Raw genomic sequence first — 20,284 nt, 5'->3', positions numbered from 1 at the left:
TCATGCTAAGTTCATTAATCCTTGATTCTTCCATCACTTGTGATTGTGCGTTTTTATTAGGTTGTCAATTCATTACACGTAATTTTCCATTATCTCTTTCCATGTACTTCATTCAAATTGAACAGGATGGTTCTCACGGCATTTTGAATAACCCTGTCAGCCTTTGGCTTCTACCAATGTGTTGACAATCTTCAATCTAGTTGGCTCGTCTGATCTCATAGTATATTGGATTATCCAAATAGGCGCACTATTTACCGCGGGGATTGGTCTACAGTTAAAGCAGACTTGCCTGATGACCAGTCGTCACACGAAATAAATCTCGAGGCCCTTAACTTCTTTATGTTCAAGTTGTCATGGAAAACGGAATCGAAAGTTAAACTTTCATAAATATGTATTAGAGTATATCTAGGTAAGTATCTTTCCAACTTATAGTCTTAATGGATATAACTCTAAATTGCAGACGACAAGAATCTTGATAGTTCAATGTGAACGCCGTGATTAAACAATTCAAGGTGCGTGGGGGCGTCACACTAAGAATGATCTGAGTTCTTTATGAGCATATCATGAATCAGCATTCTTCATACTTTTTAGGACTTTGCCATCTTGATACGCCAATTATATTGACATTGATTTTCTTTTGATATTTTATTTTTCAGCATATCACCGTCTTTTGATATATTGATTTTGAACGTCATCATGAATGGATTTTTCATTTTTATGCATGAACTCATGTTTTTTTGTTTTGTGCTCAGATCACTCGAAGGTGTTCTCCCTTAAATGCTTGAACGGTCCGCAATAAGGAATTATACTTTTCGACCTTAAGCGAGAAGGGACACTTACTTTCGACATAAACTAATTATCTCTGTATTTTCAGGGTTTAGTTTCGATTATTAAGTCTCAGGCCCGTGACAACGTGGTATGCACCAGCCAAACAGATAATCCTCAACCCCTTAAATGATCTATTGAATGTCCCATTCATAGCTGTGAAGCTGAATTGGTAGAGCAACGTTGAATATTGCTTGGGGACATCCAACACCAACTTTCTCTAACGATTATCAATTATGATAGGGGATACCCTCAACCGATTGTTGAGTTCCTCAACAACTATCATTTCATACAGTTTCGGAGATAATTAGGTGATTACCTTCAAACGCTACAGATCGTCTATGACTTCTGAATCTTAGATGATCATTATTCTTATTATGATTGTCTAATGCCAAGAATTTATAAGTCACATCTATCAGTACATCACACAACAGATAGACATAAACATTCAAATCAGTCCTTACTAATCAAATATATCAATTCTCATTACAGTAATTTCTTCATCTCCAACATAATAATCAAAACAAGCTCATTTTCGGATTTTTCAACTTTTTAAGATTTTCTGGTGAGTCATTTTTCACTTTTTAGGTATTTTCTGCTGATAACATATACTCCCCCTAAAATGCTGAAATATAAAATCTTTTTGTGTTTTAGCATTTTAACCAAACAGAAAATAACTACAGACTAGCATGCAAACATGAGATAAAATATGCAAAGGAATGCAGACAGAAAGCAAAAAAAATATGCAATACAGATAATTAACAACCAAAAATCTACATGTCATGCATCCTACATGCGAAGTCTAAAAGCTTGACTAACACTCACACACAACATCCGTAATTACTTTGTCTTGATCAACAATGCCATTCATCTCTAGTAGGAGTAAGAATCTAGGTTTATCAAAAGCCTTAGTGAATAGGCCATCCCTTTGGTCCTTAGTACCTATTCTCTTAACCTCAATAATCTTTTTCTCCTGGCAATCCCTAAAAAAATGATATTTAACACCTATGTGTTTAGTCTTAGAATGTTGCACAGGATTCTTAGTAATTGCTATAGCAGCAGTATTATCAATATAAAGAGGAGAGAAAGAGATTCTTAGCCTGTAATCGCGAAGTTGTTGTTGGATCCAAACAACTTGCGAACAACAACTAGCAGCAGCTATATATTCAGCTTCACACGTGGAAAGAGCAACTGCAGTTTGTTTCTTGCATTTATAGGTCACCAGGCTTTCACCTAGAAATTGACATCCTCTTGATGTAGACTTGTTGTTGATTTTGCAACCAGCATAATCTGAATCGCTGTAAGCTACAAGATCAAACTTCTCATCATTCGAATACCAGATGCCGAGATTTGACGAATGCAACAGATAATGTAGAATTCTTTTGGCAGCTGTAAGATGAACTGTATTCGGATTAACTTGATAACGAGCACACAGACATGTTGCGAACATAATATCTGGCCTAGACGCAGTGAGATACATAAGCGATCCGATGATTGCTCGATAGTATGTAGGGTCAACTGGCTCCCCTTTACAATCTACCGAAATACCATGATTAACAGCTAATAGAGTTGACACAGGACGTTCTTGAGTCATACCGAAACGTTCGAGTATATCATTCACATACTTTGCTTGATGAAGAAAAATACCATTACTAGTCTGTTCGACTTGTAAACCAAGAAAGTAGTGTAAGAAACCCAATTTACTCATTTCGAACTCGTCCTTCCTCACCTGTCTGAACTCATCAACGAGTTCCTGCTTAGTAGCACCGAAGATAATATCGTCAACATAAATCTGGACTAAAATAATGTCGTCATCTTGAACTTTTGTGAATAGAGTACAGTCTACCATGCCCATTTGATATCCTTTTTCAATCAGATAACTCAATAACCGTCCGTACCAAGCTCAAGGAGCTTGATGTAAACTATAAAGGGCTCAACGTAATCGGTAAACTTTGTCAGGATGAAGATGATCTTCAAAACCCGGAGGTTGACTGACATATACTCTTTCATTTAGCTTTCCATAAAGAAAAGCACTCTTAACATCCATTTGATAAACTTTAAACTTCATAAAAGATACGAAAGTCAAGAAAATGCGAATCGCTTCCAATCTGGCAACAGGAGCGAAAACTTCATCGTAATCAAATTCAGGATCTTGCTGATAACCTTTAGCAACTAATCTTGCTTTGTTACGGGTAACATTTCCATCTTCGTCGAATTTGCACTTCCAAACCCATTTGAGGTCGATTACTTTCGCACCATGCGGCTTAGTAACTAACTTCCAAATATCTAGACAATGGAATTGCTGAATTTCTTCTTGCATAGCCATCACCCAATCAACATGCTTCAAAGCTTCTTTTGTTTTCTTTGACTCTATTCTAGAAATATGACATGAGTACTCGTAATATGCAGCAGCGGCTGTCATATGAGAATCAACTTGATCATCAAACTGAACTTGTCTTCTTGTTCTAACACATGCATTCGGATCTCCAATAATGTTCTCTCTAAGATGAGCAGCTGTAGTTCTGGGAACTGGGTGTGCGGGAACAGGTATTTCTCGATGTAGATTCGTGGTATCTCCATCTTCAGGATTATCATAATTTTCACTCGAAATATCAGATCCGCAGGTATTGTACACTGGATTAACATCTTGATCTGAATCTTGTACTGGTTCAACGACAGTAGGTAATGGAGTTGAAGTAGGGGCAGACACTTCTGGTTTATTTTGCAAATCAAACAGTATTTGTAACTCTACTTCATTCTCTGTTGGAACTGGAGCAAGATTAAATGAATCTATCAGCTCATTGTAGTTGTAGATCCAAGGATGACTTTTCGGAACACTTTTCGTATGATTCCTCTGGACATCAACTTCAGACCATTCTTTAACACATCTCGTCTCATTGTTGAAAACTCGCTTGTTAGGAGAACTGTAACCGAGAAATACTCCAGTAACCACTTTTGAATCAAACTTACTTCCTGGTTTTCTTTTCAAAATGGTGCACGGCGCACCAAATGGTTCTAGATGCTTCAATGATGGTTTTCTCCCATGTAATAACTCATAGCAAGTCTTACCCAGTCATTTAACAGTTAATACCTGATTCATAGTGTAACAAGCATTTGCAACAGCCTCACCCCAAAAATGAACAGGTAAAGATGAATCAGCTAGCATAGTTTTAGCAGTCTCAATCAGAACCCTATTCTTTCTTTCAGCAACACCATTCATCTGTGGAGCATATGCAGAACTGAACTGCATATTGAGACCTTTTTCAATACAAAAACCTGCAAGAAACTGATTCTTGAATTCTGTACCATTGTCGCAACGAATCTTTCTGACTTTCAAATTAAAACCTGTCTCTAATCGATTGATTAGCACTTTCAAGTTCTCAAATGTATCGGACTTCTCTTTTAGGAACATTACCCAAGAGAATCTTGAATAATCATCAGTTACCACCAGACAATACTTACTTCCATCAATACTTTCAAAATGGATTGGACCAAAAAGATCCACATGTAACAATTCAAGTGGAGCAGAGATAGGATTGTACTTCACCAACTTATGAGCTTTCTTGCTCTGCTTACCCTTCTTACACGGAACACGTGTTCCTGGAATCTGAAAAGATCGAAGATCAACACCTTCTACAAGATTGTTGTGAACCAGATGGTTCATCTTCTGAAAACTTAAATGACCCATGCGTTTGTGCCATGTAATAGAATCTTGTTCAGTCGCTTTAGAAACAAAAGCTTGATGATGTTCAGCAGTTGAAGTAGCAACATTCATATCTAGTATGTATAAATCAGCTTGTCTAGGAGCCTTCATTAAAATCATTTCTGGAGGAATCACAAACTCTGGTTTTTAAATGTAGCTGAATTCGTCATCAAATGCTACTTTGAAGGATTTTTCACAGATTTGTGAAATCGACAACAAATTGTTTGCAAGCTCTTGACAGTAGTTTACTTTGTCGAAACTAACTTTATCATTCTTCAATAAACCTTGAGCTGAAATGTGACCTCCTTTATCTCCCGCAAATGCAACATAACCTCCCTTAATTGGGTGTACATCAGAGAGAAGAGATAGATGTCCAGTCAGATGTCTCGAAGCGCCGCTATCCACTATCTAGGTGTTGTTTGCAGATAGCCTGGTTCCATGCATATCACATTAAAAGAATTAATTGATAATGGGAACCCACGCCCGGACGACAGTAGGTTGTCCATTAACACCCATAGCTTGAACTTCCATCCATTTCCCATTTGAGTCAGGTGGAACCTCATCATCTGAAACCATAAACTTAGACAGTTTAGAAGAAGCAACATTGCTCTTCTGGTTTTTCACATTTTTCTCATCTTAGAGCGATTCACTCGTAGTCTGGTACGGGAAAAGTATTTCCTACGACTAGCTTTTTGCGAAGGTGATCGTGCCTGAAATTCATAGGCTTTACCTCGATCATTTGATTCGGCAACTCTTGCCTCAGTATCCTTCTTAGGAACCTTAATCTTCACAGGAGAAATTGACCTATTGAAGTTCTTTCTCTTATAGTCTCCATAGACAACATTTGTCGTATGTCTTCTAGTACGAACTTCATCACGAATAGGTGAACCTGTTCTGTGAGCATGATGTGATCGGTGATAATCATATGTGAGGTCAATCTTATGTCTTGGTGTTCTATACCTTGTAGGACAGTTAGCAGCAATGTGTCCAAACATACCACAACTAAAACATTTTCGAAATTCTCTATATCCTCTAGATTGATATTGCTTATTAGAGTTAGAGGAAGAGGGATCTTGTGTTTGTGCAAACACAGGAGAATCGTTTGAACTCTTTCTAGGAACAGGTTTAGATACAGGTTTAGGTGTAACCAGTGGAACCACTCTATTAGCAAACTTTGGATTTTTCTTAATCCTAATTGGCTCATCAGGTGTTATCACCTTCCTTTTCTCCGAATTATCTCCTAGACCAGTTTTCTTATCTTCCTCATGATCTAAAGATCCTTCAGTGGTATCATCAGAAGGTGCATTCTCAGTTGAGCTACACTTTTTGTTCTTCTCAACATAGTCCTCATAACTAGGTGGAATACAGTCTTCTGGTCGTCCATCAACAACATTTGCATTAACAAATTTGTTCTGAAACGGTGGAGCTACGGCCTTTAATCCAATACCCTTTCCCTTGGTGTCATTTAATTTCACCATTAATGCATTCCATTGTGACGCACTTGCCCAACATTTCATCTTAATGTACATAGCTTCTAAATCAGCTTTAACACATTCATTTTCTTTCTTCAATTCATTTATTGTGTCAACACGTTTAACTAAAGCTTGATTTATATCAAAGTTATAACATTTAAGATCGTGAAGTTGTTTTTTATAAACTTTGATTTGCTCTTTCAACTCATTTTCAACCTTAGTGGTCACATGGTCAGCATGCCATTTTTCTTTCATTTCCGCATATGCCTTAGTTAAATTATCTATTGTTACCTTAGATTCAGCACATTTGACACATTCAATGGGTGTATCAAAAGATGGATCAGAAGATACCTGTTGAGCATTATTTAATGAGGAAGTCTCAGCCATAAATGCAAAGAAATCTGTCTTCTTCCCATCATCGAGCTCATCTTCTGATTCTGACGAGTCTGTAAGAAACTCTGAAGTATCAGCATCTTTACCCAAATGAATCTCTTTAAGTCTATCCCAGATATCCTTAGCTCTTGTCAAACCGGAAACCTTTTCAAGATTACTAGCTGATAAGCACATCTTCAATAAGTCTACTACTTGCTTGTTCAATGCTTCAAAATCAGTTTGATCTACCCCAGTATGAGCAGCTTCATCTTCAATCTCTGAGTCTGCCTTCTTGTCTGAATCATCAATTTCTGAATTTACACTCTCGAGATCTGAACCTTCACCCAAAAGAACTAACATCTCCAATTCAACAGCAATCATTCTACCCCATTCGTCTAATTTCTTATCAGCATTAACCAATGTTTCTTCACTATGATCTGCTTCTAGACTGTCTTCAAACACTGAGGTATCACCATACTTATCCTTCCAACTGTTGTAGTAGTAGTCCTCTGATGATGTCGGTGAAACATTTCCAGATTCAGGTGTACGAGGAACCGAATCACGTGCCCTTTTGAATTTGCTCTCAACTTGCTTCTGAACCTTCTCTCTTCGAATGGTTCTTGACAATTCTTCAGCTCTTTCAACACGAGCAGTCAGCTTCTCAATTATGTTTTGACTAGTGACACAGTCTTCTTCTACTTCTGTGATCTTTGCCATGTTGGCTTTAGGTTGTTGGTCTTCCACATTTAACTTCATAGACCAATCATCATCGTCTCCATGAATAACAACCAAAGCTTTGTTCGGACTTTCAGCTGCATCAGCTTCATTTACTTTATCAGTAATGTAGATCTCACATTTAGTTGAATGACTCTGAGAAGTATAATTCTAATTCTTGAACGGATTACGATTACCCTGCTTCTTTTGTTTTGTACACTGCCTTGAAAAATGACCTAATTCTCCACAGTTGAAGCAAGTAACAGTATTCATATCAAAACCCAGTTTTGTATCTTTGGTTAGACTGATCGGTTTCCCAGTTCGCTCTTCATAATCTCTAGCACGTCTCACAAGATTTGCCATACCCCACATAATATCCATCTTTTCGGCTTCGTTCTTATCAAGTTGATGATAATCTTCAGTTGTTAGATGAATATTACCTATGCGACCATCAAGATAACTATCATAAGAATTAACAAGGCTTGACAGCAAAGCTATATCTTCACTAATCTTTTCTTTCCCAGCTTTCCTCATGTTTTCGATCTTAAGTGCAGATAGGACATCTGATGCAGTCGGTGTAGATGACTCAGTAGTATTCGAAGTAGGCTGTGATTCATTGTTGAGTGAACATGGTGAAACTTGTGGTGGATACAAAGTTTGTTGAATAGGTGCACTTCTAACATTCAAACCATACATATTCTGATTGTTCGTAGCAAAAGCTGTTTGAAATGGTGCATGAGCCAACTTAGGTGGTGTGTAACCATTTGGACAGTACATTTTGGTGTCTTGAACTTGTTTAGATCTCTTGACTTTATTTAACAACTCTAGTTCTTCTTCCTGAAGTCTTGCGATAAACGAGTTCACTGTAGCAGTAGCTAATTCTCCACTAGTTTTCATAGTTAATACAAAACCATTCCATTCTAACGGTAATGCTCCAGCTAGACATGTCACTTTGTCTTTCTCTTCAATAGTTACATCATGCTTATCTATTTCAGCTAGCAAATGACGAAATCTTTCAACCAATTCTGTAATAGACTCTCTAACTTGCCAGTGAAAGCGATCAAACTCAGCTTTCAACTCTAAATCTTTTCTAGTTCTGTAAGATGAATTTCCTTCATTGAAAGTACGAAGTGCTTCCCATATCTTGAATGAATTATCATGACACAGAAATTGATGGAAAATCGGACCATCAAGAGCACTCGTCAAATTACAGTACATCTTTTTCTCCAAGTTATAATCCTCACATTCTTCAGAAGGCATGTTGTGTAATGTATACAACTCATTCGTAACTAGTGAACGTGGCCATTGAAATTCGGTTTCAATGTACTTCCAAAGCTTCGTGTCCTGACCATCAGACCAAATCTTAAACCTCGACTTCCAAGTAGAATAATTATCCATATTCAGTAACCTCGGACATTTCGTACCACTTCCTGTTTCACTCTCAGCAAGGAGTAATCGTTGAGTCATATTTGTAATGCTCTGAACTAACGGTGCGGCCAAAGCGTAATCATTTGAATTAAACATCTTGAAAACTTTACCAAAGGGTAAACCGTGAAGTTCAGGTTATCAATCGTACGTGTGATAGTATCAACCGTACGTGTGAAAGTATCAACCGTACGTGTCACAGACTCAAGCGTACGTGTTACTACTTAACCAACAAAACTAAACACTAAGTAACAACTGTGCGAGTGACAATCACCCATGTGATTACTCGTACGTGTCACAATCAACTGTTTAATCACTCGTGTGATCAGACTGTAGTCACTTAACCTCAAAAGGTTATGCTAACCCATGCGTTTGAGTTCATGAGTGACGATCAACCGTGTGGTCAACCGTGCGTGTGATCAAAAATTTTGACCCACTCGTGTGAACTTCTGTTCAGCTCAAATCACCCAAAAACCCTAAAAATTGATGTTAAACCTCAATTTCTTCGTCCAAAAGCTGGATTAGCACTAAACAAACATAAACACACTCTCTAATTACAATTACACACATAAAAATGATTCCTTTTTAATTAAAATCACTTTTATCTCAAAAACCCAAATAATAAACCCTATTAATCACCAAAAATCACTTGATGATGTTGAAATCACAACCAATGCTCTGATACCAATGATGAAACATGACTAGGAACTTCGAGATCAACAGGTTTAATTCACACAAAGGCGGAATTAGTGAATCAAACCAATCAAAGTGAATATGGGAAGCTTTTTGGGATTAAATTAGTCAAACCACAACAAGGATTGTGATTAGATTAATGCCTAGAGCTATTATTCACTACTAGGAGTGATTTGGGTTGAGAGAGAATCGGATCAGGTGAACCAGATCCGAGTGATTGTGTGTAAGAGAGGCTTAACCTAAAATGAAGAACATAAGACTTTATATACCCCTGCTGTTGACTCACCCGTACGAGTCATCCATCACACGTACGAGTTGGCTTCATCAGCCGTACGGGTGATCACTCACTCGTATCTTCTCATTCAGGTTATAATTATGACTTAGCTCAGCATCAACCGTGCGTATGAGCCTGTCAGCCATACGAGTGATGCTTCACTCGTACGTCTGACTAAGTCAAACATAGTCAAACATTCATATCGTGTTCCTGCAGTACCTGTAACCACATACAAACACAGATAGGATAATAACGAGCGATCATGGTATCCCATAAACTGAAGTACTAATCACAAACGTAGGCAAGATGTCTAGGGCAAGATACCGGTGCAGTGTATACGGGTAGCTGAAAAGGTGCAGAAACATGTGGTGCAGATGCCTGCGAGACCTGAGGATATGCCGTTATAAGTCCAACCGTATGCGCAGTGCTTTGCTATTCTGCGGTTATCGGTGTCCAATGAGAATTGGCATCTGGAATGACACCGAACCCCCAACTATTAAGTAATGTATGTGTATACGCAGGAGTCAAAAACTGCAAAATTGGACGCGGTGGTTGCCAAGGTTGCAACGGTGTAAATGATGAATTCTGCTGAACACACTGCGTCTGCAGAGGGATTAAAACCGTGGTACTATAAATAGGTACATGGCCGCAGCATACCACATGCGGGCCTACTGTTTCACCGCTAGTGCCTACCAAGATGACCCTTGGATCCACCGAGGAAAAATCCAGCCGCGTGGTTGTGACTGGCGAGTTTGCCCTTGGCGGTGTAATCCCATCTGGATATATCGGCTTATACCTCTGAAAAGGCTCGCCGGATACAGGTGGAGGATATGGCGCGTATCCCGCCCCCGTAGTCATAGCTTGCGTCTGCTGACTACCAGACGGCGTGTTTTGATTATCCGTTTGAGTACGTTCTGATGAGTCCCCGGAAGTCATGATACTGTTAAAGAAAAAATTCAAAAAATTTGTGAATAATAAGCCTTATTTAAAAGAAAAAACAATTAAACACGTCTTGAACTAGTTTGTCTCTCAATGAAAGCACCACTTGATCATGCATATTTTTACCAAAGGGTTAATATGCCTGTTCAATGCGTAAAGGGGGGGGGGGGGTTAAGGATCTTAGAACAAGGCTCTCCGGTCCGGCTACCGTGAATAACCCTGACTGACATGATGATGTCGGCGGGGTGGCCAAGTGATTAAGTCCACCTTCGATAACAGTCGTTGATCAGAAGGCCCCTAGCAAGGTTGTAGGTGCTAGCTAATAAGAAACTAACCTGTTAACCTTGAGAAGATGAACGATGATAGCTTGCTACGTAGGATGTGTAGTAGGTGATTGTTACGTAACGTGGTTATCCCCTAGAATGATAATTAGGGTTTGTATATATAGGCAAACCCTAATTCTAGAACCATCCGAGATAATGGTAATCCCTTCCATAACCAACTCCCCCGAATCACGGATATAATTATGGAAAAGATACTTGCTTGAGGACTAAGTAACCGCCGTACCGAGAACAAAGGCATTCGATACGAGTTCGCATGCCGCATGCCGCATACAAAGTATACGCATATGCATGCGCGTGAGAGCCCGCATACGTATGTATTGCGCATGCGGGTTGCGGTATCATTATTAAAGTACAGGTCACATAACCGTGGATGGTCTGGCCTTACGTGGAGGTCAAGAGTTCAATTTCATAAAACTACAAAATTATTGTCCCTCATGATTACGGAGATGAAGAATCGATGAATCAAATCCAGCGGTGGATCATCCAACGCTCTGATACCATGTGAAGAAACCTTACAAATACAATAATTGAACCAGAAATCTTTCTAACACACAAATATCAAATCTGATATCTAAACAATAAACATATATGCACTCAATGAAAGAAGAAAAACACTCAACAATTGAAGTCTAACAATGAATTAGACTATAACGAATCAAGAACAAAAATCTGAAGATGTATATGAATCAAAAATCTAGAAAGAATGTCTGGCCGATGAAGATGATGAAGTGAACAGTGATCATCTCTGAAACCCTAATCCAAGCTTTAAATACAACACCAGAATTCGAATATTGCAACTTAAGTCCTTGTAGAATAAATAATGGTCTATAGACTCCAAACTTCAGAACAGCTTTAAATCAACTATCAAAAATAACACTTTGTCCCCCTTAACTTCAAAACCTGAAAAATAAACACTCTAGAAAACATCACAAATTAGAACAAAATACATACAATGACTTATTCATTAAGCTTGAATATTAATACAATTTTAACAGTTTGCCTGCAATGATTTCGGGCACTAAGTGGATAGTCGCTATGAGATTAATGAGTTCAAGAAAAAGGTTGGATAACCAAGTAAAAAAAAGTATAAAGTCGGATTATCAATGAAATTAGGATGTTTAGGTTTAAAGAAAGGGCATATCTTAATTTTTACCTTTATTAACAATAATTTTAAAATTTTTAGCAAACAATATATTTAGTATAAATATATGAAGTATTTACAAATGCGACCCCATAATGTTAGCCAAGTTTGATACACTTATATACTTCTATGTTAAGACCAACAGGAGTGTAGCATTTATGAGTCGTTCATATTCAACCAGGAGCGGATTTATGTGGGGACTAGGGGCGCCCGCCTCCAGTGAATTTTCAATTTTCAGTGTAACAATTGGATTTTTTGACTTTATCCTCAGTTGGATTTTTTTTGCCACAAAACTTATGTATTTTGCTCTAAAAATTTCAAATTTTGCCCAAAGTTCTCCATATTTTGCCTAAAACTTTCAAAATTTGTCCACAAACCTTCAAATTTTGCCCCAAAACCTCCGTAATTTGCCTAAAAACCTTCATTTTTTGTCCCAAAACTTCCATATTTTGCTGAAAAAAATTGCTACGGTTTTAAAAAAATTTTTCCCCCGTGAAAAAAATTTTCCTTCATCCACCACTGTATTCAACTTACATTTTAACAACACTAGAATGCCTCTAGTAAAAGCGTTCTAGGGGCTTTCTTAATAGGCCTATACATTGATTCAACGAAAAAAGATAAACGCTCGTTTTATGGTATATCATTTTTATCTCATTTTTTCATGTTTTGACCTGTTACGAACTATACACTAAAGTTACATCAATTTGTTACACACACAATCATTTCCTACGATCTTTACTAACTGATATTTATTCACATTTTACCACACTTATCACAAACTTATCACAACTTGTAAATTTTTTTTTTTTAAGGCAGAACATTATTATTATTAATATCAAAGATTTAATATCCGGAGGTATGCCAATGTTTAGGCAACCTAACTAACACGAAAACATGTGGCTACCCTATGAGGATGATAAGTTAGTAACCTAACAAGAGTAGCAAAATAATCACGAGCAATTCATAACATACATAAAGATCACGAAAGAAACATTTGCGGATTATGTCGCCAATTGTGCCAATCGATCACCTTTTCTTTGCATCTTATTGAAATCCAATCATAAGAGGTAACTTGAATTTCGCAAAGAGCATTCGGAGAGGTCCAATACTTGTTCTTGAACACCACTTGATTTCGATTCTTCCAAATAAGGTATCCACTCGTCCAAATTACTGTAATATCTTCGCGTTGGTACCCGATGAGTTCGAACCAAAACCTTCACTAAACAAATCCATGATGCTAGTATTTTTGAAATCATTAAGACCCCACCAATCAAAAGTCTTCGTCCAAATATCAAATGATTTATTACAAAAAATGATTGAATGGTCAACCGTCTCAATATCATCATCACACATGGGACATCGAAGCAAGTTGAGGTCAATGCCCCATTTGTCAAGTTCTATCAAGACGGGTAACCATTTTTTCCTTAATCTCCACACGAAAATCTCCATCTTTTTTGGGACTAAGTTGTTTTTGATTGTCTCGCTTAAATTGGTACCTGCATTAAGAATACGAATGTCAATGTTATCCGCAAGAATCCCCGTCACAAATTCGATGTTGCTGTTTATCTTCCATCCCCAAGAGTCTTTTTTGTCTGAATTAATCTTCATCGATGCTATCAGTTCACTCAACTCCGCTGCTTCACTCGCTGTTCTCCCAATCGGATCTCGAATCCATCTCCACACACCAATACAAGTATTACCATCCCACCTCACTCGATCAATCACCTTTGCATTTGGGTCTTCCTCTAATATGTAAAGTCTCGAGAATTGTTGTTGTAACGGAGTGTCTGTTAGCCAGTAATCTGACCAGAAGCTGGTATCTGCTCTATCGCCAATAATCCTGGAAAAAGAATTTAAGTAATTGATGTCGACGACATCTATGTGTTTCTCTGATTCAATTGTGGTGACCCGAACTTTTCCATGTTTATATATATTATATGAAATTGATATTTACATGATTAAATGTTTCCAACATGTTAAGCAATCAAACTTGTTAAGACTTGATTATTTGAAATGAGTGTCATGTAGACAATTGACCACCCAAGTTGACCGGCGATTCACGAACGTTAAAACTTGTAAAAACTATATGATGATATATATATATGGATATATATATATATATATATATATATATATATATATATATATATATATATATATATATATATATATATATATATATATATATATATATATATATATATATATATATATATATATATATATATATATATATATATATATAGTTAACATGATATTATGATAAGTAAGTATATCACTAGGTATATTAATAATGAGTTATATACATAAAAATGAGACTACTAAGTTAAGAAACTCGAAACGATATATATAACGATTATCGTTATAACAACGTCTTACTAAATACATATGTATCATATTAAGATATTGTTACCCTATATTTAACATGATAAAATGATAATTATATATATCATTAAGTATATTAACAATGAACTACATATGTAAAACAAGACTACTAACTTAAAAATTTCGAAACAATATATATACATAACGATTATCGTTGTAATAGTATTTTAACATATATATATATGATGTTAAGATATATTCATACACCATGTTATCATGTTAACATAACAATTTAACATCTCATTTAATTATAATAACAATGAATTAATTACATTTAACAAGATCGTTAACCTAAAGGTTTCAAAACAACACTTACATGTAACGACTAACGATGACTTAACGACTCAGTTAAAATGTATATACATGTAGTGTATTTAGATGTATTAGTACACTTTTGAAAGACTTCAAGACACATATCAAAGCACTTCTACTTAACAAAAATGCTTACAATTACATCCTCATTCATTTTCATCAACAATTCTACTCGTATGCACCCGTATTCGTACTCGTACAATACACGGCTTCTAGATGTATATACTATTGGTATATACACTTCAATGATCAGCTCCTTAGCAGTCCATGTGAGTCATTAAACATGTGAGAACCATCATTTGGCAACTAGCATGAAATATCTCACAAAATTACAAAAAATATTATAAATCATTCATGAATTATTTACATGAAAACAAACTTACACATCCTTTATATCTAATCCATATACCAACGACCAAAAACACCTACAAACACTTTCATTCTTCAATTTTATTCATCTAATTGATCTCTCTCAAGTTCTATCTTCAAGTTCTAAGTGTTCTTCATATATTCTATAAGTTCCAGTTTCATAAAACCAAGAACACTTTCAAGTTTGCAAGATTACTTCCAAGCTTTCTAATCCATCCCAAGTAATCATCCAAGATCAAGAAACCTTTGTTACTTACAGTAGGTTATCTCTCTTATTCAAGGTAATACTCATATTCAAACTTTGATTCAATTTCTATAACTATAACAATCTTAATTCAAGCAGAAATGTTACTTGAACTTGTTTTCGTGTCATGATTCTACTTCAAGAACTTTCAAGCCATCCAAGAATCTTTTGAAGCTAGATCATTTCTTGTCACTTCCAGTAGGTTTACCTACTAAACTTAAGGTAGTAATGATGTTCATAACATCATTCGATTCATACATACAAAGCTATCTTATTCGAAGATTTAAACTTGTAATCACTAGGACATAGTTTAGTTAATTCTAAACTTGCTCGCAAATAAAGTTAATCCTTCTAAATTGACTTTTAAAATCAACTAAAAACATGTTCTATATCTATATGATATGCTAACTTAATGATTTAAACCCTGAAAACACGAAGAACACCGTAAAACCGGACATACGCCGTCGTAGTGAAATCGGGGGCTGTTTTGGGTTTAAAAAAATAAAAAGTATCTTAATCTTTGAATTGGAAGTTTGTTTTATGGAAAAATGATATTACATATGAACATGATACTATATCCAAAAATCATGGTTAAACACAAAGTGGAAGTATGTTTTTCAAAATGGTCATCAAGATGTCGTTTTTTCGACGGAAATGACTACCTCTTTAAAAAATGACTTGTAACCTGTATTTCCGACTATAAACTTATACTTTTTATGTTTAGTTTCATAAATTTTAGTTCATTATGAAACCATAGCAACTTGAATCACTCAAAACGGATTTGAAACGAAGAAATGACGGGTAAAACAAAATTGGATAAACTTGCTAGTTTTAGCTACGAAAATTTTGTAACAAATCTAGACTAAACATATCCTAACTAATTTATATTATATTATATATATTATGTAATCTTGGGATACCATAGACACGTATATAATATTTTGACATATCATATCGACCCATCTATATATATTATTTGGAACAACCATAGACACTCTATATGCAGTAATGTTTGAGTTAGCTATACAGGGTTGAGGTTGATTCCAAAAATATATATACTTTGAGTTGTGATCTAACTTGAGACGTGTATACACTGGGTCGTGGATTGATTCAAGATAATATATATATTGATTTATTTCTGTACATTTAACTGTGGACAACTAGTTGTAGGTTACTAACGAGGACTGCTAACTTAACAAACTTAAATCATAAAAACGTAATAAAAAATATTGTGAATATATTTCGATCATACTTTGATATATATGTACACATTTGTTATAGGTTTGTGAATCGACCAGTGGCCAAGTCTTACTTCCGGCAAAGTAAAAATCTGTGAAAGTGAGTTATAGTCCCACTTTTACAATCTAATATTTTTTTTGGGATGAGAATACATGCAGCTTTATAAATGTTTTACAAAATAGTCACAAGTACGCAAAACTACATTCTATGGTTGAATTATTAAACCGAATATCGCCCTTCAAGTCTGGTAACCTAAGAATTAGAGAAATGACCCCTAATTGACGCGAATCCTAAAGATAGATCTATTGGGCTTAACAACACCCATTCAGGTTATGGATGGTTTAGTACTTCGAGATTATTATACAGACGAGAGGTTCTGTTTTGGGGATATTCTATGCATTAAGTTAACGTCGATTACCATGTGTTCAACATATGAATGATTTTTATCTCTATGCAGTTTGCGAAATGCCTGATATGAGATGTGTTATAAAAATGAAATCTTGTGGTCTATTATTATGATTTGATAATATATAGGTTAAACCTATAATTCACCAACATTTTTGTTGACGTTTTAAGCTTGTTTATTCTCAGGTGATTATTAAGAGCTTCCGCTGTTACATACTAAAATAAGGACAAGATTTGGAGTTCATGCTTGTATGATATTGTGTAAAAACTGCATTCAAGAAACTTATTTTTGATGTAATATATTCTTATTGTAAACCATTATGTAATGGTCGTGTGTAAACGGTATATTTTAGATTATCATTATTTGATAATCTACGTAATGCTTTTTAAACCTTTATCGAAAAAATAAAGGTTATGGTTGTTTTAAAAATGAATGCAGTCTTTGAAAAACGTCTCATATAGAGGTCAAAACCTCGCGACGAAATCAATTAATATGGAACGTTTATAATCAATATGAACGGGAAATTTCATCAATAATGTTAGCCCAACAAGAATTACTAACTGGGCCAGAGGAAAGCCCACTCGAATCAAGCCCACCCGAATTACCAAAAATGCTTTTAATTACCCTAACCCACAACGCGTTGGTTTCGGTTTTAAACCTCCACCACCACTTGCTAATTAGAACGAAATTTTTTCTTTTTAATGCCCCGAGAATAAGTCCGCCTCCTCGAAAGGAAGAAGAACCTCCTCCCATTTTACCCAAGCGATTTTTGAAACATTTCCCGACCCGCCCCCAAAAAAATCTACGCCTCACACACTCTAGTTTTTTTTAACACACATTGCGGAGCACGAAAGAGCGAAACGTAATACAACGGTAAACTGTTAAGCACCGATTTGACAAGAGTCATACGTCCCCCAAATGAAATCGAACGAGCCCTCCAATCCGCTAGACGTTTCTCAAATTTTTCGATTACCGGGTTCTAACTCGATACTTTCTTCATATTCGCACCAATGGGAAGCCCACGATATTTACATGGTAAGGAGCCAACATTGCAACCTAAAATATTAGCCATAATCTCAACCTCACTGGTATCTACATTTACTCTAAAAAGATTGTTTTTATTGTAATTTACTTTAAGATCGGAAATAAGCTCCAAACATTTTAGAAGACACATAAGATTATCGATTTGTAAGTCAACTAATCTCAACACGAATTCATGATAACCTACTTTACAACATACGTGAAGTCGTGCATGTAAATTATGAAGTACATCAAATTCATATTTAATAAAGTACGCGTTTCATCGTTCAAGTATTATTTTGACCAAAAGTCCTAAAGCATTAATATATCTAAAATTGGCATCTTTCTTTCTTTCTTCCACTAACAACCCATTTACTATCATTAACTATTCAACTTGCAATATAATATAGTGCCATCTTCGCTGTAAGTCTAACATACATTTCTTTTAGTATTTATTAATTACGGAGTATATTACTCCGTGTTATATTATTATATTATTATTCTTGACCTCGCACAGCCACCATCGCGCAAACTCATAACAGTACAGTATTATTTATTATTTATATTTTATTCATTTATTTACACAGATTATAATAAAAACATATATTGATTGGTTGTACAGCACATTGCATCTAGATAGTTCCATCTACCCCACGGCTGCTACATTATCCATCTATATATACATCAAATTCCATTGTCTCAAAACACAACCAACAATGACTTCTTTCCTTATATTTTTGCTCTGTTTTCAAATATTTTCATCCATTTCAGAGGCTGTTGTGCCTGCTTCAGACACATTTAAGTACGTAAACGAAGGTGATTTCGGTGACTATATCGTCGAATACGATGCAAATTATCGTGCACTTTCCCCTTTTAACAACCCATTCCAACTTTGTTTTTACAACACCACCCCAAATGCATTCACTCTAGCTCTACGTATGGGTACGGTCCGATCCGAATCACTCATGCGTTGGGTTTGGGAAGCGAACCGTGGTACCCCGGTTCGCGAGAATGCAACCCTCACATTTGGCTCAGACGGGAACCTTGTTCTCGCTGATGCCGACGGCCGGGTTGTCTGGCAAACCAACACCACCAACAAAGGCGTTGTTGGTTTACAGATACTTCCCACCGGTAACATGGTTCTTCACGACGGTAAAGGTAAGTTCATATGGCAAAGTTTTGATTCACCAACTGATACTCTCTTGGTGGGCCAATCTCTACGAGCTGGAGGCCCGAACAAGCTCGTGAGCCGGGCTTCAGCCCACAACAATGTTGATGGGGTTTATAGTTTAGTAATGGAGCCCAAAGGGTTATCCATGTACTACAAGACACCTAACTCGCCTCGCGGATTATTGTATTGGTCCTCTAGTGAATGGTTCACTATTGACAAGGGCAGCTTGACCAATCTGACCCTGAAATCCGACCCGGATACTGATGAAGGGTTTCTTTATTACTTGCTATTCGATTACTTCACGACAAACCCATCTTCAAGTTCGAATCGAAACATGGCTTATTCGAAGTATAACAACACATTATCGTACCTACGATTAGGAATAGATGGAAACCTTAGATTCTTTACGTACAACCCGAATGTACAAGGAGTAGCATGGGAAAATGTGTACACGTTTCTCGATAGGGATTCGATGGAAGGCGAGTGCCAGTTGCCCGAACGATGCGGGAAATTTGGGCTATGTGAGAATAATCAGTGTGTTGCGTGCCCAACGCCGAATGGGCTGACCGGGTGGAGTAAAGATTGTGATGTAAAAAAGGTGACGTCATGTAAAGCTAGTGATTTTGGGTACTATAAGCTTGAAGGTGTTGATCATTTTATGATCAAGTACAGCAGGGGTGATTCTACGAAACAGAGCGATTGTGAGAGCAAATGCACGAAGGATTGCAAGTGCATGGGGTATTTTTATCATACGGATCAATCGAGATGTTGGATTGCGTATGATTTGACGACTTTAACAAGAGTAGGAAACTCGACTCATTTAGCATACATTAAAACACCTAACAAGTAGTGTTGTTTGAGTTTTTGAACACTTTTAGTTTTGTTTTATTAATTATGAATTATGAATTTATGTTTGATGTGATTCGGAATATAATAAAGAAAGATATGTAATAAAATAATTGTCTATTGGTCAAGGATACGAGTGTGTTTGGGTTACGAGCTTGTTGAAGCTTATTGGAGCTTATAGGAGCTTGAGCTTATGATTTTAATAAGCTTCGTTTGGTAGAGAAAAAAAGTAGAGCTTAGGAAAATCATAAACTCTGAAAAAATAAGCTACTTTTAGTAGCTTATGAAAAAAAGTAGAGTTTATGAACTGAAAAATAAGCTCCAGCTAGTTTACCAAACACTTATAAAAAATAATAAGTTTCGGCTACCAGTTTAAAAAATAAGCTCCAG

The 20,284-nt window shown here is 36.2% G+C and overlaps 1 protein-coding gene across 1 annotated transcript; it reads left to right on the top strand.

Moving 5' to 3' along the window:
* The first annotated feature begins 18,692 nt into the window (after positions 1–18,692).
* Positions 18,693–19,908, top strand: LOC139886082 (EP1-like glycoprotein 4). Its single transcript, XM_071869825.1, has one exon. The coding sequence runs from the start codon at positions 18,816–18,818 to the stop codon at positions 19,896–19,898; it is 1,083 nt and encodes a 360-aa protein (XP_071725926.1). The 5' UTR covers positions 18,693–18,815; the 3' UTR covers positions 19,899–19,908.
* The last annotated feature ends 376 nt before the right edge of the window (positions 19,909–20,284 follow it).

The sequence above is a fragment of the Rutidosis leptorrhynchoides genome, chromosome 1, assembly GCF_046630445.1.
Source record: "Rutidosis leptorrhynchoides isolate AG116_Rl617_1_P2 chromosome 1, CSIRO_AGI_Rlap_v1, whole genome shotgun sequence".
Classification (NCBI taxonomy): Eukaryota; Viridiplantae; Streptophyta; class Magnoliopsida; order Asterales; family Asteraceae; genus Rutidosis; species Rutidosis leptorrhynchoides.
The sequence above is the reverse complement of the archived record's forward strand: the minus strand, read 5'-3'. Positions and strand labels throughout refer to the sequence as shown.

Bases quoted from the DNA above. Each gene is read 5' to 3' on its own strand.
- LOC139886082 (XM_071869825.1), top strand. From the start codon at position 18,816: ATGGGTACGGTCCGATCCGAATCACTCATGCGTTGGGTTTGGGAAGCG.